Source organism: Scardinius erythrophthalmus, assembly GCF_964197995.2.
Source record: "Scardinius erythrophthalmus genome assembly, chromosome: 10".
Taxonomy (NCBI): domain Eukaryota; kingdom Metazoa; phylum Chordata; class Actinopteri; order Cypriniformes; family Leuciscidae; genus Scardinius; species Scardinius erythrophthalmus.
This window is the reverse complement of record NC_138230.1, coordinates 9,037,425-9,060,042: the sequence shown is the minus strand read 5'-3', so window position 1 is coordinate 9,060,042 and position 22,618 is coordinate 9,037,425. Positions and strand designations below refer to the sequence as shown.

Sequence of the window (22,618 nt, the reverse complement as noted above, 5' to 3'; positions counted from 1 at the left end):
ATCACTAATCCTAGTAGTGGAAGTTGATTCTTTAGGGTTAGTGATTTGATCAAATGTATTACCATACACTAACATTCAGGTTTTTTTAGTCATCTTCTGCTCTCAAAAGTTGCATTTATTTGATCAAAAATACAATAAAAATATCAATATTGTGACACATTATTACTCTGGTAATCCAGAGTTCTCGTGAGAGCACAAGTTGAATTTGCTCAGCGAGTTACTCTGGTGTCGAGTAATGATGCTCATTAAATATGGCCCTGCACCAATCACATCGGGTTATCTGATATAGGCGGGCCAGAGGTGAGCTAAACATGACGACAGCGCTGTGACGTCGAAGTCATTAGTAAACATTGCAAGATGGCTATGGATGAACACCAGTTGTTTAAAACGGCTTTGGCGGCTACAATGAACGAGTTAGACTTGGCTTTTTATCTAAAACAGGAACAGAAGACAGCACTCGAATCGTTCCTTTGCAAGAAGGGCGTTTTTGCTGTTTTGCCGACCGAATACGGTGAGAGTCTAATCTACCAGTTAGCTCCACTGGTAGCTAAGCGTATGGGGCTCTGAATACGTCACCCCGTGTATTGCTGTGATTGGTCGTAGTGTTAGCCAATTGCGTGCAGTGAGATTTTCAAAGGCATGCTTGGTGCCGCCCCTCGAGCTGGCCGATTTTCATTAGTCGATGCCAGACCATTAATCTTTCAGATTCAGGTCTGGATTTCCAGGCTAACACATTATTACAATAAAAAAAAAAAATGTTTTCTGTGTGAATATATTGTAAAATGTAATTTATTCCTGTGATCAAAGCTGAATTTTCATCATCATTACTCCAGTCTTCAGTGTCACATGATCCTTCAGAAATCACTCTAATATGATGATTTGATGCTCAAGAAACATTTCTGATTATTATCAATGTTGAAAATGCAGAATTCTTTGATGAATTGAAAGTTCAAAAGAACAGCATTTATTTGAAATATAATTAATTTGTAACAATATAAAAGTCTTGCATTTAATATTTCCTTGTGGAATAAAAGTATCTTACTGACCTCAAACTTTTGCATGGAAATCGAAGTATTAAACTTGCTTATAACTTTGGCGTGTAAGTGTTCAGACGTACAATTTTCACCCGAATGACGATATAACAAGTGGAAATTCCCACATTGAAGAGACCAAATTTAGAAGATGTGAAGATTTTTGTCATTTTTTTCTAAAGACTTCAGAAATGCATCAATGATGAGAATCTTACAAGAATTTTGTTTACAGTCTTGCAAAAGGAAAACGCTGCAATTACAGCACGTGAAACCTACAGTTACAGTTTTTGCGCCATAGTCAGACTGCAGTGTACGGCATGAGAGAATGCGGTGAGGACGGCCTGAGGTTACACGACTGTGTGCATATTTACGTTTACGGAGCTCAGATCCTGGCCTGAGAGAGCCTCAAACGGGCATTCCTCACTAATGATGTGGCAAAACCAAGACGAGCGGTGACATAAACTGAAGCTTGACTGTCACTCAGGACACCATGAACTCGCTGTGATCCGCATGCTCTGCTTTAATTGATGCGGACCTCCTTTTCTGGAAACTCTTTTATTTGGGATAGGAGTGTTTTGAACTGATTGATTTAATTAATGAAGCAAGAAAAACACTAGAGGTCATCAGAGGGTGTACATGGCAGTGATTGTACCATATTTAAGGGGTCTCAGATGTTTAGAAGTTGTGAGTGTGAGAGTGTGTGCTTAATGAATACACTAGATTTTTTATTTAAAACCATTGTAAAATCAAAACTACTTGTGGCTAGATGCTATATATTATATACTGTTGAAAAATTGGGGGGAAAGTCTCTAATTCTCACCATTAAAAAAAAAAAAAAAATCTATTTAAATATAATTTCAAATGTAACTTATTCATGTGATCAAACCTGAATTTTCAGCATCATTACTCCAGTCTTCAGTGTCACATGATCCTTCAGAAATCATTTAATATGATGATTTGCTGCTCAAGAAATATTTGGTGTTACTATCAATAGCTATGTTTATTTAATTCTATAGCTATTTTTATGCACATTTTGGGATATCGCATTAAAAAAAAACACTGGATGTAAATGCCATGATGCACATAAATTCTATACCCCTAAAAAAAAGTATTCACTTAATTGAGCTGAATACATTTTTGTGTCAGATAAAAAGACATGCGCATGAACTACAATGAAAAACACATTTACTGAATAAATCCCTCAATGTGCAACAAAAAAGCTCATGTACTCAAAGTAGATGTGATTGGATAACTGGACTAACCAGCGGACCAATCACATCGCACATCACAGCATCTCAAATGCCTGAGCCAAAGCCTGTCATCAGAATGATTTTGTGTAATGACCTCCCAGAAGCGTCTCACGTGATTGTGTTCCCGAACGCAAGAGAACATGACAGCGTTCATTGCGTTTCGTCTGCATGCTCTGAGACGCAAGTCACTTATGATGGAGGGAAAAAGAGCCTCTGTTTCTTCCCCCGATCGCAGCAATTTCTATTTTTATTACAGATATTTTGCGCCAATTTCCCAGGAAGTTACATTTTTGTTCTCTTGAACACATGGGATGGAAACGCTGCTTTATTCGCAAATTATAAATGTCTTTAATGTCACTTTTGAATGTCACCTTGCTGAATATAAGTTAAAAAAAAAAATTAAGAAGACAAATCTTACACTTCTCTGTAATGAACACCCAGATCTAAGTGAGATGTAACTGTGAGAAAAAACACAGATTGATGAAGAAATGTGGCGATTGAATGTCAGCATGAACATTGGGTGCATTTCATAAAGCTGGAGTTTAAAATAAAAATGAATCTCTTGGGCTCTGTCCAGAAACACAACTACAAATTAACGGAGCGGCTAAAAGAGATCAGAGCGGTTGGCGGACACAGGAACATCCATACGCTCCCAAAAACACGCTACACAACACACACAACGCTGTGTGAGAAACCCTAGTCATACCGGGGTGTTTCCGGATACAAACTATGGGAAGTGGATTCTGTTAAAGATCAAAAAGTGTTCACGACATGACCATTTAAGTTTGTATCTTTTCAGCCATTTATAGACACAAAATAGCCGTACAATGAAATCTAAATTGTGCTGTTTTGCCTAAATTCGTGTTACGATTTTAATCAGTTGTGAACAGTTTTGGCAAGCTTTCATTCAGGTCGGGCTCCATTCCCACTTTTGATGAGCAAATACTGATAAATTCAAGCCCTGTCCTATAATAGACTTATTTTTTCCTTATTTGAATATTTTATTACTCTCCGAAATGCCACATTAATGAAGTAAAATGGGTTGCAAATGCTGTTTCTTGTTGACTTTAACGTCTCATTTCTGTCATCCTTTGGGACACATTACAGTCTCAAAGCGCCATTACTGTCCTATAAAATGGACTTTTAACATTCATGCTGCTTTTCCCCTCCATAAAGGCAAATATTACCCTCATTTCCATCTTATTTATGGTCAGAGTCCATACTTGAGCGTCTACAGGAAAGTCTGGGTGTCCCCTGCATCACACACACACACACATCGGCGTGTGTGTGCTTCAGACAGGCCTCTCTGACCGCCAGCGGGTGTCCGCCACAGAGCCCGTCCCTCCTGCTATATCTGTCGCCATACAGCTCAATACTTAAAAAGTGATTATGGCTTTTGGAGTTATTACACTCCACCCTCCTCCGGGCCTGGCCCGTTTCCCCCGTGTTGTTTTTCCTGCGTTTATGAAGCATGCAGGTATAAAAGTTAAAATGAGATTTTACGGCAGATTTCGATGTGTGGCTGATACGAGGATGGGGTTTCCCATCTGTAAAATGAAACCGAGCCGTTTGCCGTTAGATAAGATGATTTTTAAGTGAATTTAAGGATAAATAATGTGTCAAGTGTTCATAAATTGCATTATGCCATCTATAAAATAAATATATTTTATTTAGTGTTATAATTGTATGCCTTCATTACTTTAAGGATGGTAACGTTTTTCAGTTTATAAAACGACATGATGCTTCTTGGGAAAGCAATTTAACATTGATTAAATTAAATTGAACTTTTCAATTTAATTGAATTTTTATATTTGTTTTGAAAATGGGGTAGTGCTTTATTTTACAGCCCTGTTCCCCATGTACATACTTTATACTTATTATAGTAATTACAAAAACTGGGTAACTAGGTACTAACCCTGAACCAAACCTTAACCCTTGTAGTTACCTTATATTACCAATAATTTCTTGGCTAGTACATGCAAGTGTACGTACTGTAAAATAAAGTGCAACCGGAAAAGACATGTTAACACATACAATCAGCTCTTCATTATTAGTCATTTTACTCGCACTTTATGTATACAATGGACATAAATGGCTCTTTTTTTGAATAATGACCGTCTTAACAGCAGTAGCGCACATATATTTTAAAAACCCGACTTCTCTGTCTCTGTCACCTTCAGTAATCTTGTATTATTATTGTTCACACATGCCAAAGCGCTGCTGTATTTGTCTTAGTGGTTGCGTTAGAGCGAGGATGAGTTATCCTCCATGTGTGCCGATGAGAGCAAAGTGCCATCGAGCTGACAGAGCGCTTTTGTTTTGCTTGAGACCACTGGGTCTTAGAGCTGTCAGCGTCCCGAACGTCTGTGTCCACACATTTACACTTAATACATTTCACTCCGAAACATAGAACCCTGAATAGATCAGTAGATTGCAAACAAATTTGTGTATGTATGAATCAGCGTGTTTGTTTGCCCCCTTGACCTCAGGCTCTGATGACTGTACGGTGCGTTTCTGGGAGGTCAGTACGGCGCGCTGCCTGAAGACTCTGGATGTGGGCGGAGCCGTGAAGGGCGTGGCCTGGAATCCCAATCCCGCCGTCTGTCTGGTCGCTGTCAGCTAGTAAGACACGCCTCCTCTTTCTCTGCATCTGAAAGTTGTTCATCTGTATTTGTAACCTTCATTATGTGCTGTTTCTTATTTTACAGCAGAAGTTTTGCAGCATTAGTCTGGATGGGTTTAGAGCTGCAGTTAATTTGGTCAGCATCAGGAAAGGCCAATTATGAGTAGTGTTCATTTCAGAATTTGAGTAACACATTTACAGGAACTGAATGTTCCTAGGGAGGATCATTATTAGTATTAGTATATATAAATTAGTATTTGTTATTATTTAGCCAGCGATTCATATTAATCATTCGTTGGTTGGTTAATAGGAAGGCAAGTTAGATAAATAGTGTTAGATGCAATGCATAGATAAACATTATTATTTTGGTGGGTTGATTAGTTAGTTTAATAGATGTTAGATAAATAGCTAGGTAAGTTAGATAAATGGTTCGGTCTGTCAGATGGATGGATGGATGGATGGATGAACAGACAAATAGATGGATAGATTAGAAATAAAAGATAGATGGACTGATTGATTGAGAGAGTAGATAGCTAGATGGCTAGATGGATAGATAGATGGATAGAAAGACAGATAGATAGATGGATAGATAGATAGGTAGGTAGGTAGGTAGGTAGGTAGGTAGGTAGGTAGGTAGGTAGGTAGGTAGGTAGGTAGGTAGGTAGGTAGGTAGGTAGGTAGGTAGGTAGGTAGGTAGATGAGAGACAGATCAGATTTAACTTGATGTTTGTGTGCAGTGATGACACGATCCTCCTCCTGAACCCTGGCCTGGGCGACCGGCTGCTGTGCGCCGCCACGGATCAGCTGATCTCTTCCTATGAGGAGCCAGAGGAAGCCAAGGACCAGCCTGTGCAGTGGGCCGTCTCAGAGGGCGAAGGTCATGAGCAGGGTCACCGCCTCGTCCTCAAACACCCCAAGGTAATCAAAACGCACACAGAGAGACCTTATGGTAAAGCGTTACCATTCATTCTTATATTCATAGGAATGACATCATCACGATAACCATAGCGATAGCCAGGCAAATTTCTCCTCTGTTCAGTTCAGTATTTTCCAGTTAACAATAGAAGTGAAAATGTCTTTCTTTCGTGTATCCCCTGTGAGAGCGTCCGTCCGTCCCTCACGTGAGCGGCAGCCAGAGGCTTTTAACTATTGGCAGAAGCCACAAGCCTGTGGTCGTCTTTTTCCTGAAATGGAAAGAAATTTAAGACTCCTCTAGTGTCCAATTAAAACTACTGGAAAAAGCAAAGCAGCGACATGCGTTGGCAGACTGGCAGAGGCCGAGCCGGTGTTAATAACGGCAGTAAATTTAGTCCCAGCGTGTCTTTGAGGTTATAATTGGATTAATCGTCTGCGGATTTACCACAGAATGACTTTGACCTCTGCCGGTTTCTCTCTCGTCTCTCTGTGAAGGCCGTGAGGCAGGTGACGTGGCACGGGAAAGGCGACTACCTGGCGTGTGTCATGCCCGACAACAGCAGCAACCTGCAGGTGGTCATCCACCAGGTGAGCAAGCGGCGGACGCAGAACCCCTTCCGCAAGAGCAAGGGTCTGGTGCAGTGCGTGTCCTTCCACCCCGTCAGGCCCTACTTCTTCGTGGCCACGCAGCGATACGTGCGAGTCTACAACCTCATCAAGCAGGAGCTCACCAAGAAGCTGATGGCCAACTGCAAATGGATCTCAAGCATGTCCGTCCACCCGGCAGGTGCGTAACTAGACTTTTCTCAGAGGGTTAATTCACATTCACCGTCATTTACTCGCCCTCATTTCATTCATAAACCTTATGACTTTCTTTCTTCTGTAAAACATAGTAGTAGTTTTGGATGATCTGAGAGCTTCTGTTTTCTATGTGATTAAAGAAAACAGGGGTTGTCAAATGAAAAGGGCAAGGTATGGGTGCGGTTTATATTTATCATGGCTTGGCTAAATTTTGTGAGTAAAATCCAGTCGTTTTAATGGGAGTCAGTGCAATGAAGAATTTGATGCACTTCCTGTTGCAAAGAAATTTACCTATGCACATTCTTACATTTTATATTAAAGATTACATTTTTGATATTATAAAATGATCCAGGCTGTTTGGAAAGCAGCTATTTAGGGTTGGTTTGTATATATGGTTCAAAATGCATTAATGCATGCAGTTATTTTTTTCATTTTAACGTGTAAATATTTAACAAGGTTTTTTTCTGTCATCCTTTGGCTGCGCTACAGTATATGATAACGCTATCATTTGTTCAAGTGCTATTAAACCATTCAAGCCATTCAATCACAATAAGAGGCAAAAAAAAGAACTTGAATCTGTGCTGGCGTGCTGTCAGTGAATCTCCTGTCTGTGTGACACACACACACCGGACTCATGCGCACGGAAAGCCGCTTCAGTGCATCGAGTTTTCTTTCGCGCTTGAACGGACAAAAACACACAAAACTATGTCAAAAAGCCAGCTTTGTCGATCCTCGTAAGCTCTGTCTTAAATGAGTTGAATAAAATCTTAACCATCAAGAGTTGTAAGAAAATAGGATGTGCGTCAGATCTTAGTGATAGCAGCCTAATGAAGCTGCTGTCGTTATGTCTGTCATTTAATATAAATCAAAGAACTAAAGACCAGCGAGAAAATCACTCGCTGCTCTTGACTGAATAACATTTGTAGCTTTAATAAGGATTAATCTATATCAAATTTATAATTTATATAGTGAAGACTGTGAAGTGTTTAATAACTTTATTCAAGTTCTGTATAGTTCCTACATGTTAGATCAGATATTGCATTTTGGACATTTTATTTGCATCTTGCTTCCATCCAGCATTTTTAGATTCAAAATTTGCATGAAAACGGTTCGATGGAAACTTAATATCAAATGCACAAAATGCAAGCTTGAAGTAAGAGAGATAAACTAAGATGGTAGCACATTTACAAATTCTTTGATGCACATCAGAAAGTCATGTTAAATGTTACAGATAGAAACAGTCAGCTACTAATCGCTTGCAAACATGAGGTTTGTCAAGAACATGATCTTCCAATTAATAAAAGAGCCACATTGACTTCTCCAGAAACTACCACTTGTATTTCCCTTTTGTTTTTGTTTTTTTGTTTTTTTGCATCAATAAGGGTTGTTAGTTAAAACTAAAGCCCTAAGTTAATTGAAATAAAGTGGAAATAAAATAAAATTAGAAATTTTGCCTTAGCAACTAACTGAAATAAAAGAATATAATGCATAAAGATTTGAGAGCTACAGCAGAGGGAAAGAAGAGTGAATGCTGATGTCGCTCTGTTCCTGAAGACTTCAGATGACTCCGGTCATATGGATTCTTTTAATGGGGCTCTTTTGTCTTTTTGGGAGCTTTAGAGATCCAGCATAGGCTTTGAATGAAAGGAAAATAGCAGCTTGGAGATTTTTAAAAATACTTTGTGTGAAGAAAGCAAGATATATGGGTCTGGAATGAGATGTCTGTGAATAAACGAGAAGAAATTCATTTCTGGGTGAACGATTATGAACGTTAACGTTTTACGGTAACCTTTCAGAATGAAAACTGGCACATTCTTCAGCCAGTTCGAGTATATTATATAAAAGTGAGTGTTTGGAGTTGACCAGAGGAAAGTAGTTCTGGCTTAATCTGAATCTAAATGTCCCCAAAGTGATGTGACATCAGTGACCACTTTCTGCAAGACAGATGTGATTGGTTTCTCCTCTCTCACCCATTTTCCATAGGTGACAACGTGATCTGCGGTAGCTACGACTGTCGTCTGGCCTGGTTCGATCTGGACTTGTCCACGAAACCGTACAAAGTTCTCCGGTGAGTCAGCACGAGCAGGTTTTTATAATTTGGGCAGTCTGGGTCAGACTCGAGGGAAATTGTTGCTAATGCTGGCGCTGTCAGATGAATGAATGTCTCCTGGGTTCTGTGTAACGTTCCTCCGCTGTCGGGACGCTGACGGGTCTGTCTTGTGTCTCTGTCCGCACAGGCATCACAAGAAGGCTCTGAGGAGCGTGGCCTACCACAACCACTACCCACTGTTCGCGTCGGGCTCTGATGACGGCAGCGTGATCGTCTGTCACGGGATGGTCTACAAGTGAGTCTGATCCTCTTCCTCTCTGGCTTTTGTTTGACTTTTTCCTAATGTTTGACTTTCTTTTTTAATATTCTAATCTCTCTTCCTTCTATGGCGGTGTTTAAATAATACTACCAAACTATTCGTACTGTTGCTGCATCTTGTACTTGAATATGTGCAGTATTCAAAAGAGTGCATTTCCAGGAATGCTGTATCCCACAATGCAATGCACTCGAGTTTCCATTTATCAGTGTGACAAATTAACTGAAATTAAGATCAGATGTGCTTTTGTGGCTAATTGTTTTAGTGGACTGCCAAAACTTTGAAATTAGGTCATATGACAATGAAGCATAATATTGTTTGAAAGGTTCATTGTGTAATAATGCATACTGTTTCAATTAAAAAAAAAATTAAATCATAGGCTAATAAGCTAGTATTCTGTTCTGAACATAACATAAGCTATATGTGTAGTGCATACTGTGTATTGTGTACTGCTAACTACTTTAAATACATTATACAATTGTATGCGGTATGCAGTGATAAATACTAAAAACGTAATGTTTGTGCACTGCTCACCTTTTGAAATATATAAATATTAATAATTAAATATACATTACAATTTTATGCAGTATTCAATGATACATTTTAATAATGTAATAATGTTAGTTAAAAATATAAATATTAATAAATATAATATAACCAAATGTATTTAAATTGTGTAGTATGTAATTATAAATATTAAAAACGATTTATTGTTTCAAACTAGATCTCGTGCTTAATTCAGTGAGTGGCATCTAGTCATGATCTAATAAGTTCATATTAATATTTAAATTCTGTGTGAAACAGATTCATTATATTCATGTTTAATTCACAGTGTTATGCAGATGAAAATAAATTATTTGACTTTTTATCTAATTTTATGTATAAAATGTTTTATCTTTTACACAGTCCAATCAAATAATGAGGAAAGAAAATTGTAAAATTCTTCACACTGGAATTGGAAAGGGCAATGCATTGTGGGAAACTGTATTCTGAGCTCTGTTTCTATACTGCACATTTAGGGCGTTTTCAGACCTGTAGATCATTTCGTTAAAATGTTGCATTTTCTTCATGGTTCGCTTTCACAAGGCAACATTTCGAAGCGTACCAGAATGTGTGTATGCAGGTCACATGTGCGTAAAACTCCTCTTATTGGTCAGTTTCCTCTGCGTCATCCATCAAGATGACACACACACACACACAACTGATCAATTATGTATTTATTTATAATACTGCTGCTTTTTACATGACACATTTCCCATTATGAATTATGTTCGTTGCTTTCTGTTCAGAGTTCGAGTTCATTTTCAGTCGAGCCGAGACCTCATCATTCGGGTGATCTCGGATTGTTTAGATGTGGATCCGAGTGTGATTACAGTTTTCCTATATCCCTAAATGAACCGAAATAAGCTATAAAACACACCAGGTTTCGAAAACAAATGCTCCAAACAAGCCAGGTGTCAAAGCGCCTTAAGTGTCTCCCAGCTATTTCATGCATAGAGAGACGTTAGTATAGAGCACGTGCTGCATAAACACTGTGACTAGTGTGGTGATCTCTCTTAACTCTGTGTAGTTCTCTCTTGTTTCTGTTCTTCTCTCTCTGTCTGTCTGTCTGTCGGGCTTGTGTCCAGTGTTTCTGCTGGGCTAGACTATCATTCCCGAAGTACGGTCAGGAACGCTCTTTGAGAGGAGCTAATGGTCCGTGTACGGTGGAGGGCAAGCCAGATCTGCATGAAAACCCTTCATCAGCTGGCCTTAATAGATCTCTTTAAACTCAAACACAGGATGTCATGTTATTTTTCCACTTCTTACTTTCCCCAGTCAAACTGTTGATGCATCTACAGCAAACCATATTTCCAGAATCCACTGTTTTATGGCCTTTATGGCCCTCAGACCGGCCAACCGTTCTCACCACATTTTGGTAGAGGGAAAAAAAACTATTTCTGTTGGGATGGGACAGGATGGTTGACGAGTCTAAAAATAGACTTTTTTATTAAGGTAGTTGACTAGTCTAAAAATGACTATTTTATTAAGGTAGATCATATTCTATTCTACTTTTTATTTTAGCTTTAATATTTAAGAGTTAAAGGGATAGTTCACCCAAAAATGAAAATTCTCTCAGTAATTACTCACCCTCATGTTGTTCCAACCCCGTAAGACCTCCGTTCATCTTCAGAACACAAATTAAGATATTTCTGATGAAATCTGAGAGCTGTCTCACTCCTCCATAGGCTTCTATGTTATTGAAACTTGCCGGCCCAGAAAAGTTAGTAAAGACAATGTTTAAAATAGTCCAAGTGACTACAGTGGCTCAACCTTAAGTTTATCAAGCGACAAGAATACTTTTTGTGCGCAAAAAAACAAACAAAAATAACGACTTTATTCACGAGTTCACGTAGTGTAACAGCGCAGCGCGTGTAGGTTGTACGTCAGAACGTAGGCTCACTATTGGCCAGCATCACACGCATCACACACATGACCAGCGTCGGCCAATAGTGAGCCTACGCTCTGACGTACAACCCAGAAGCGCTGCGCTGTTACACTAAAGTTTTCTCGTCGCTTGATAAACTCATGGTTGAGCCACTGTAGTCACTTGGACTATTTTAAACATTGTCTTTACTAACTTTCTGGGATGGCAAGTTTCAATAACAGAGAAGCCTATGGAGGAGTGAGACAGAATCAAAAATATCTTAATTTGTGTTCTGAAGATGAACGAAAGTCTTATGGGGTTGGAACAACATGAGGGAGAGTGATTACTGACAGAATTTTCATTTTTGGGTGAACTAACCCTTTAAGTGTGTATGTTAAAATTAAATGGCTTGATTAGCGCAGTTTTATTCATTTTGTTTTTGCGCATTTCCTTTTGAAATATGTCTCTGAGAAACAAGCATAAGGGCTAAAATTGGTGAATTTTGTTCTAATAGTCAAATTTGTGATGCAAATGATGAATGGTTGGAAATAAATTTATGTAAACCTTTTTGATAAATAATTTAAACAGAGTGAAGAGTGAAAAACAAATCATTTCAGTATCACAGTTTAAAATGTAGGGATTAATTATGGCCCGAGCACCGATGGTGTGAGGACCCTCTTGGAATTGCTCTGTTTTTTAATAAATGTAATTTAATTGTTTCATATAAAATCTGTAGACAAGGCATTTCATAATTAGACATTTTGGTGTTGAAATGTAATTTAATAAATATTTTCAACAAATAAAAACAATTCAATATGTACTTTGGACATTTAAAAAGTTGTAATATAATTTAATTACATAAGACACTTAAAAAGTAGCTAAAATAAATGTTTCAAATATAAAAAAGAATGTTTCAAAGATGGTTTTAATATGACCTTCATATAATAAAAATCTGTTAGCTTTAATAAAAATCAACCCCTGGTTAATAAAAGTTCTCATAGTTGAAGAAATGTCCATTGGCAGAAAAGAGTTCAGAAATTCAAGAACCGTTATTGGAGCCAAACATCATGAAAATGATTATTCGAACCCTTCTAATGTGTGTGTGTGTGTGTGTGTGTGTTTATCCTACAGTGACTTGCTGCAGAATCCTCTGATTGTTCCCGTGAAGGTTCTGAAGGGTCACACCATCACTCATGACCTCGGGGTCCTCGATGTGACCTTCCACCCGACCCAACCCTGGGTGTTTTCCTCGGGGGCCGACGGAACGGTCCGTCTCTTCACCTAGAGAACGAGACAAAAGCAGCCACAACCCTCCAGTTTTCAAACCCAGAAATTACACAGCAGTTCCAACTCTCTGAGGACGCCGACATGTTGCTGGCAGGAATCATGTGCCTGATCTGATATTGAACATGTCATTATAATATGTGTTTGAGCTATGTTTTGCCTTTTTTTACGTTAGAAGAAAATACATCCAGCCGCTCGCAGATTCCCACCGGACTGGAGTTCAGAGTAACTGACGCTGTAAAAAGAGAGACAGGTTTGGTTTCAAACCCAAAACCGTGATCGCTCGGAAAGGCCCGTTTCCGCATCGGCCCGTCTGTGCCCCACAGCAAATCAAGCCCGACCGCTAATCCTTGGACAAGGAAGCTGAATTTGAAATGAAACAAATGTCCGACGTGAGGCCGTGCCAAAGGAAACAAGACATGAAACGAAGCTGCAGACGTCTGTCCTTCACTTACACCTCCTGATGTTTTTTTAAACCCCTTTACGAAGCGTTTCATCCAGATTTTTTGCTGCCGTCGCCACCCACCGCTGTTAACGTCTTGATTATTTTTTTACCTTAACCTGTTGACTTTTGAAACCTTTACCAGTTGTATTTCAGAGACCAGTTACCTTTTAATTAAACATGGTGTTTCTTGAAGAGTGTTTGGAGTTTGTTTTCTCTTCTTTTCCTCTGGTGTTTCGCCACAGGTCAGCGAGGGTGATTTTCAGGACTCCTGAATTATATGCAGCGAGACTCTGGGAATAGGTTTCGTTTCCTCCGCCGAGAGACCCAGACGCTGCTGATCAGACGCCAGTGTGTGTTATAGATCATATTTCGTGGAGGCCGTCCACCTGCGGGTCCTTCTCGTCAGTCTCAAGGCCGCGAGTCTCTCCGTGTGGAGGTCGCAGTCCTTTGTTAATTTGCCAGGATCTCCAGGGAATGACGTGTTTGTAGACTTTCCAGTGTAGATTAGATAATGTGATCTCAGACTACAACACAAAATTGCTCCGCAAGCATGAATACTTCTTTTAATGTTTTATGTAGTATTTATGTTGGCATGGCTCCATTATTCTCGTGTAATAATAAATCTTGTACTATGGGGCTGTTGAATGCTTGAATCTGATTTGTTGACACGTTCTAAGGTGTGCAATTATTTTCAGGGAAATGTGCGGCTAAAGTAGTCTCAGAGAGATCTTGACCGCATTACAGCTCTGTCACTTCACCAAATGATTTCAATTATTTCAGACTACAACAGCAAAAGAACCAAAACCCACAACGACATTGACCAAAGTTACATTTTAATATGTATGGACAGCATATACTCTCTCTTTCCCTCTCAAATGCACACACACACACACACTACCGGTAAGTGTGTTGAAAGGTGTTGTCAGCGCTGCTCTGACAATTCTATCAGTAAAATACTTTCACAACTTAAAAGCTACATGAATTTCTCACTAGTGAGGTAATATCCAGATCCAAAATCCTTTCTTTTTCAGAATAAATGATTATGAAATGAATTTTTATGACTCAAAATACTGACTGAATGAGCCACATTCACAGTTTGGCTGACTTTTATATTAATGCTAATAATAGTCTGTCTGATACACTTACATCTACCACAGTGTGGGATTGCTTTACCACATCTCACACCGTTTGATCTCGTTCAGCAAAATGAACAAATCTTTAGTTTAAAATGGTATATTTTAATATAGTCGCTGTACTCGCTCACATACACTATCTTTGATCATATTCCAAATTAGGATCCCAGCTAATGAAAATATGTTCTGAGAACGTTTTACTGGACATTTTCTGTTCTCTGATCATTCGAAACGTTCAGTTTTTTAAATGTTTTCAAATTGTTTCTTGATTATGTGAACTTTAAAGCTGCAGTTCGTAACTTTTTTGGGTTACAAATTATCCAAAATAAATTTTAGCGAGTACATAACCAGCCAGTGTTAATAACTCTCTGCTTGCCGTAGCTCGACTCAAAACCGTAAGCTTGTAATGATGTTTTTTAATTCCAGTGGTACTGGTGGATTTCCGCGGGAAATTCGAGCATGTCTTTGCGTCATTACGTCACATCTGTCCACATGAAGAAGAGTCTCGGCTAGTAGACTATGAGTGTGAGGATGGTGGAGGAGGAGATTTATGGCCTTTTCTCACAGCACTTGATATTATTAAACTTATCAGTTTGATGGCCGATCCAGAAAGGTTCAAACGACAATCACCAGTGACAAGTGGAGATTCACCCGCTGTAAAATGCAAAAGACTTCGGAGTGGCTACAGAAAAAAAGAGACTGTGACTGTGAAAACAAGGATAATATCGGAAGGGCATTAAATGTAGTCACACAATGTTGATGTTGTTAACATTAACAACTTGAGAACAAAGTATAATTTGCACGGTTTGAGTGATATGATAAGCGATTGTTAGATTTAATCAGCGTGATTTACTGCAATGATTTTTTCCCCTTAGTTGGTCAGAACAAAAGTGGATGTTACTTGTTCAGAAGACATTTTCCAGTGAAAATTCTTATGTTGGTCATACTTCCAAAAAGTATAATCTGTGATTGCGAATGACAGTATCCACACCGGCGGCGACTGACAGCCGCACATTCTCCTCAAAACATTGGATTCATCCGCGCTGTGCCGTGCCGAGGCACACCCCACGTAAAGTTGATAATTCCGCGAATAACTACAATTGCAGATTTTGAACAGAGATGGCGACAAAGAGGAAAAACTGCGAACTGCAGCTTTAAGGAAACTTTACATTTTATAATTTTTCAAACGTTATGGGAATGGTACTTTTGAATGTTCTCTGAACATTCGGAAACCAGTAGTAACATTTATAAAATGTCCAATTTAAACATTTCAGAAAAAAACATTCCATATAAGATGTATAAATAATGTTTTCGTGCTTGTGTTTTAAGAACGTAATTAAAGACCAGATAACATTGAACGAATGTTCTGACGACGTTACTGGAAGAACGTTTGTTCTTCCTGTAAACTGGGAAATCATAATGCAGCCATAGATGGTAATGGTATGAATGATTATTTTACTTCCCGAGCCTTTCATTCTTCATGCAATGACCGAATCGTTCATGAACCACCGTGGTATTTTGTCATACCACAGCTATTCAGAAAAGCGCTTGTTCTTTTCTTCTGCGCTGCTTTAGTTTGGCGGTGAATGACAGATTGCCAACTGGATGACCAGTCAGTGCTGAGTTTATCCGTGGATCAGTTCAATCAGAGTTGACGTTTTCACCATGTCAGGCCAGTGGGGGCTACGGAAGAGGATTAGGGCCAGGCAATAATAAAAAAATAAAACCATCTCGAGATTAAAGTCATTATAATGCGAGATTAAACTCGTTAAATTTCGAGAAAAAAAGTCGAAATACAATCTTGAGAATAAACTCATTAAATATCGAGAATAAAGTCGTTGTGTTGCGAGAAAAAACTCGTTAAATTTCGAGAAAAAAAGTCGAAAAACAATCTCGAGAATAAACTCATTAAATATCGAGAATAAAGTCGTTGTGTTGCGAGAAAAAACTCGTTAAATTTCGAGAAAAAAAGTCGAAATACAATCTTGAGAATAAACTCATTAAATTTCGAGAATAAAGTCGTTGTGTTTCGAGAAAAAAAGTCGAAATGAAATGTACAGAATAACGCATTCGATCAGTGTTCATTGCATAGCCTCGATATCAACCTCATCGAGGTTTCGTGGTTTCCCAGGATACCATAAGACACATTATTAATCGTTGTTGGTTGTGTACGCCTCCATCCACAGAATGTAACGACTGTAACCATCTATACAGCCATTAATGGCAATGCCGTACGGTTTTAATTTATCATGGCTGTCCATATGCCAGAATGTATTTGGGCCAGCGAAAGTGGCGTCTTCTCAAGCGTCTCCTTCGTCGAAATTCCACACCTTGAGGATCAACAAGTTTAATAATGCGTCTTATGGTATCCTGGGAAACCATGAAACCTCCATGAATTTCATGTTGGACAAAAGCGAGTACATCGCGCAAATTGGACTGATTTTTTCTTCTAAAAACACCTAGCCGACCTAGACCTAATGTTCTATTCTTTGTTACTGAAAGAAAGTCAAAAATATAGATTGTCTAAGTGATCTAACTCTGCCATGTCCTCTATCAGGTTATGCAATGAACACTGATCAAATGCGTTATTCTCTAACGTTACATTTCATTTCGACTTTTTTTCTCGAAACACAACGACTTTATTCTCGACATTTAACGAGTTTATTCTCACAATTACTTCGACTTTTTTCTCGAAATTTAACGAGTTTTTTCTCGAAACACAACGACTTTATTCTCGAAATTTAATGAGTTTATTCTCAAGATTGTATTTCGACTTTTTTCTCGAAATTTAACGAGTTTTTTCTCGAAACACAACGACTTTATTCTCAATATTTAATGAGTTTATTCTCAAGATTGTATTTCGACTTTTTTTCTCGAAATTTAACGAGTTTAATCTCGCATTATAATGACTTTAATCTCGAGATGGTTTTATTTTTTTTATTATTGCCTGGCCCTAATCCTCTTCCGTAGGGGGCAGCGTGTGCGTTTGCCTGGAAAGTTTTATATTATTTATGTGATTAGCATCCACTACGCCAGGCACATTCTGTTTTGGGAAGTCAGATATCTAAAAATAACTGTAGAAATAGTCATTGTCAGCGCTCCAGTGGTTTTCCCTCAACTCTAGAAAAACATGAATGCGGTAGCAGTAATTCAGCGGAGCGTGACTCTTGTGCTCATGGAAAGAGACTGAAGCCTGATACACGAAAAATATGCCTATCTTGGCAATATATGGGTGGTTCTTCAACTACGGGCACTTTTGGCCTTGTGAACTTGATGTAAAAAAAAGTGTTCAAATCAAAATTGTCACAGTCTAACAGTTAAATATAACTAGTCTAGTTTAATGATCCATAAGAGAACGCACTTACATTATAAGACAAATTGGTGTTTTTTGACATATTTTCCGATCCGCACTGAACAAATGTCATTTCCATCACATGCAAATATTTGATTATTATTTAAAATTCTTATGATATACATAATTTCTCAACAGTGTAAAACCACTTCCACACATAGTTTGACCAATTTATACCTATATTGCAATTACCATAGATTTGTGGATTAAATAAATAAATTGTCATGAGGCCCAAACACAAAGCTTACATCCACCACAACCTGAAATATAATATTGCATTGGTTAGATACATTTCAGAAAAATAACTACTTGTGTTATTACATTAAGTGGAACCTAATCCCATAAAATATGCAGAATTTTTTAATGAGTGATTAGAATTTTGTACATATTTTTAAAAATGTTATGAGGTGGTGGAAATGACTGGGTGTTGTGGAAATGACAATGAATGGACGTCCATGTAGAAAAACAGAAAACATTTAGTTGAAACCCATTTAACAAATCATTAGTCATTAGTCTGTTTGGTTCCATAACCAGATGAACAGTTACAGTCTTACTGTAAACAACTTTAACCACAAATAGTGAGACCTTTATCCAGTTGACCTCCGCAGCATCTTAAAAATAGATGAAAAGGCATTTAAACAAATATATATTTGAATAAATACATTAGTGTTGTACATTTCAATAAATAAAATATTCATATGTAGCCACTCAATCTAAGAATTCCACCTTGTAAGCATAAATGTCATTTCCACCACACCTTTGTCATTTCCACCCAAGAATAATGTGGTGGAAATGTGGTGGAAATGACCGTGGTGGAAATGATAATCCTACAGTATTTTGTAAAAAAATCCAAGCTAGTATTACATATTAGCTATGAATTGGTAGTTAGCATTGCATGCATGCAAAATACATCTATTTGTGTTAAAAAATCAATTTATTTACAAACTCATTTATTGTTACGCCATGTTTGGAAATGACATACAATAAAAATATTTTCATTTTAAGCAACATTTACCTTGAGTTTTCTTATCCAAGTTGCTGAAGAAATTTAAAATCTCCTCCATGTCAGACATGTGCTGTGATGTCATTGTTCATCTCCATTGAAACTACCCAAACAATCTTTCAAAAAAACTTTTTAAAGGGACATTACAGCGTTGTGGTGGAAATGACGGCAATACTGTGGGACAACTACATTTTGTATATAAAATCACATTAATAGTTGTCTGACCTTAAATACCTCAATTATGTTTTGATTCTTTTACTGAAACTTTATTCAGTCATAATAATAAAAAAAAGATAAATAACTTTTTTACACTTCTTTTTCATTATTGAAGATCAAAAGTCTGGGTGTGGGACAAGCACAAAACAGCAATATTTGCATGTATAATGATGTTTAAAAAGGTGAAAAAATCATCATAGACTACCGGTAAAAAGTTCCTAAAGTACTTTCATTGTAAATTTAACTATGAAAGTGTTAATTTTTCAAAATTAAATGTTTTTTATAAAATATGATCAAAGGACATGAAAGTGCCCGTAGTCTAAGAATTGCCCATATATATATTTTAATGTTGCTAAACAGGAAGCATGGATGAGTTTTTGTAAAGCAACTGTGGAAAACTGGCTGATAGTTTTGGAAGCGAGGATGTCTTTCGTAAGACTACATAGATACTTCATGACCAGCAGTGGAGAAAGATGCTCTTTGACCTCAGATGGTGTAGTGCTCTACCAGAAGGGGTTAACTGAGCGCTAACCAGCCGGACATTGACCCCTAATGTGGACCCTGGCACCAATCTGCGGACTGGATAAGTTAACATGACACTATCAAATCAAAATTGACAATTCTTATTTTTAATGGAATATTGCTGTATTTATTATAAATGATTTATCCGTGCACATCTTTTTAATTTTTTTTTATGTACCCTCATAATCTTTAATTAAAAGATTACTGGCGTGAGGGTGGGGCAACCTGTCTCTCACAAGAGATCCACCAATAGCAAACCACAACCATCCAATCAATTCCACACAGACAAAATCAAGCCCCGCCCTACATTTGTTCTTGTTCCAGAAGCGTTTCACTCAGATATACATCACAATGTGGAAGAAAAGATTATTGCAACTTCTGTTTCATGCTGACTTTAAGTTGAACATAAATGCAGCGTGCACTTAAAAGTAGGAAGGTAAAAAAAAGACACTGAAAATAATTCCAACAATATTGTTCCTCATTATATTTGGGGTGTGATATTGCAGCTAGCTAGAATGATTTATGGTTATAGTTATTGTTCTTGGTGTGAATAGGCCTTCAGTCTGACTGGAATTTTACCAGATTTGTATGGACTTACAGAGAGATTTTAGCTTTGTTCAGCATGTTAATACACTTGTTACTCCAAAGAGGCGCAACATAATCCTTCAAATATTCACTTACACATCACTTCATGTAGACCTATATTTGGACAGACAAATGATAACTGCAGCTTTCCTACAGAAAAAGAAACTGCCACAAATCAATCATTTCTAATGTCTCTGACTAAAATGTTAAATGTTAGTTCACCAAAAAAAAATGTCTTTTTGTTCATATAATGAAAGTAAATGTGTTGTTTTGGACCCCACTGACACTCATTGTATGGGTAAAAACCGTTGTAACATTCTTTAAAATATCTTCTTTTGCATTCCACAGAAGTCATACAGGTTTGGGACAACATGAGGGTTAGTGAATGATGACAGAATTTCCATATTTTGGGTCAAATGTCCGTTTAATAAGGTGGAAGCCGTTTGATGAGGCGGCGGTGGACGCCAGGGCTCATAAAACACACTTCTCCATTATATGTTTCCACTGCTGAAATGTTCTCTGTCGACCAAACCACATTTATCAATTAAAACCGTCAGTAGGAGTCGTGGAAACTGCGCAATTGATCGCAGCCGTCAATCCCCGTGCTCTTTTTCCTCTGGGTCTTTTATAACGTTATGTACGAGGAGGAAACATAAAATTACTTTTAATCAATGCAAAGGGATTTTCTCCAAATTCGCATAACAAGTACAGCCAGTGAGGCCATAAGGCGTCTGATTGACAGACCTGCATGAGGCAAGAGAATTCTGAGGTGTAAAGAAACGTGACAGACGCGCGATACTCGTTCCAGATCCCAAAATGGCACGAGACGCATTCCCGGGAAAAACCTCCAGTCTGTGAGATGACATCATAAGTGCTCAGGAGGACCGGGGGTGACCTCATAATGACTTCCTCCGGTCGGGACCTCTTAGTGGACTTGTCAGACACTCAACATTGACGAGACATCAGAGAACGTCTGTCCCACAGTGAGAAAAAACCCTGATCTTTTACAAGCTCTGCTAGACAGTGGACAGTGAATGGGGTTTTGTTAAATTCAGGTTATGCACAGAGGTTTCATGAAGTGTTCCGTATATTTTGCATCCCAGCGCTCCATAATTGGAGTATGACTTCAGACGGTGGCATTGAAACTGTCTGGTAAAAAAAAAAAAAAAAAAAAAAGCTTTTTGAGGCTCTGGATGTCTATCATGGTGCGTCTCGCCCACAAGCCTGTGCGTGTGTGTGTGTGTACCTGTGGTTTTCCTGTCGGTGAAACCCAATAACAGTCCCATTGCATCATTTTGAATAGTTTCAGGAGAAAATGGATGCAGTCTTGGCAGTCGGTGAGTGTTTCCATTGCTTTTCCCTAAACCGTTTTCCTCCTCTGCTCACCCTCCCCGCAGGGAAAACAGTCAAAACAAACAGCAAATAGTTGGTGTTGAGAGACTTGGGCACTTGGAAGGCCACATTCCAGCATAAGTGGAAAAAATTAGAGTCCCTGCCGGAGTTCTGCAGCTCCCGCAGGCTTTGATTCACTAAGTTAATTTGGGATAGCCGCTGAGAGCCGTAGGATTTGGAGCTGGCGAGGAACGATGTTGTCAGCGGATTTTTCTTCGGAATGCCCCACGTCAAGAGCGCTCTGACCCGAATCCACATCAGCCCACCTGAACAGCAGCTGTGCCAGTTTTCCAGATATACCGATGGGTTTTAACTCGAGGAACCCACAAGTTAACCCCTGCCTGAAGATTTTCACTTAATGAAATAATGCTAATTTACTCCTGAGATTACTTCCCTCAGATTATAATAGAAAAAAATGCATATATACTATGGTGTTTTTCCCATTCACTTTCCCTATGAACAGCTGGAACTCTCTGCTAAACATTTCTTTTTGTTACACAGAAGAAAGGAACGAACAACATGAGTGTGAATAAATTATGAATTTTAATTTTAACATGAACTATACATTTATATTTGGCAGAGCTGCTTCCTGGCAAGGGTCAACAATGACCTTAGCAAACTGGCAGCTCAAGATGAAAAGATGTATAACTCTGTCATGGAAAATATGTATAAACCTTAATTAAACAATTTAATAATCAATTAAAAAGGAATTTATACCTGTATGATATTACGCTGTAGCCACATTGGACCAGCGGTTTGGAAAATGGATGGATGGATGATTCAGCTGCGAGCGCCATCTTCTGGTGAGACGTGGGAATTAATCTGAGGAGCGACTTTCGCAGTGCATTATGGGCATTCTCTAGCCATTGAGCATAGATCTGTTGTACCAGCCCGTTCTCATCCTAGGGCGTCATATATTGACGCTCTTGACATTTCGTCTACATCGAACGCACATGGCACCCTTTAGCGTCAATATGAGACGCAGATAGAAATGGGCCAGAAGGCGCCTCCTAGCGGTCTAACCCTAACCCTACACCAGACCTAAACCTACCCATAACCGAACAAAGCTCTGTGCGTCTCATATTGACGCTAAAGGGTGCCATGTGCGTTCGATGTAGACGAAATGTCAAAAGCGTCAGTATTATGACGCCCAAGGATGAGAATGCGTTGCAGCCCGTTCTCATCCTAGGGCGTCATATATTGACGCTCTTGACATTTCGTCTACATCGAACGCACATGGCACCCTTTAGCGTCAATATGAGACGCAGATAGAAATGGGCCAGAAGGCGCCTC

The 22,618-nt window shown here is 38.6% G+C and overlaps 1 protein-coding gene across 1 annotated transcript in view; it reads left to right on the top strand.

Moving 5' to 3' along the window:
• The window catches only part of bop1 (BOP1 ribosomal biogenesis factor), a 76,111-nt gene extending 62,797 nt beyond the window's left edge, over window positions 1–13,314 (top strand). The window contains exons 11-16 of the mRNA XM_081375666.1: window positions 4,771–4,903; window positions 5,642–5,822; window positions 6,315–6,606; window positions 8,604–8,688; window positions 8,858–8,965; window positions 12,525–13,314. Coding sequence (XP_081231792.1) covers window positions 4,771–4,903; window positions 5,642–5,822; window positions 6,315–6,606; window positions 8,604–8,688; window positions 8,858–8,965; window positions 12,525–12,678 — 953 coding nt within the window. The 3' untranslated portion in view covers window positions 12,679–13,314. The remainder of the gene's footprint in view (window positions 1–4,770; window positions 4,904–5,641; window positions 5,823–6,314; window positions 6,607–8,603; window positions 8,689–8,857; window positions 8,966–12,524) is intronic.
• Window positions 13,315–22,618: the final 9,304 nt, after the last annotated feature.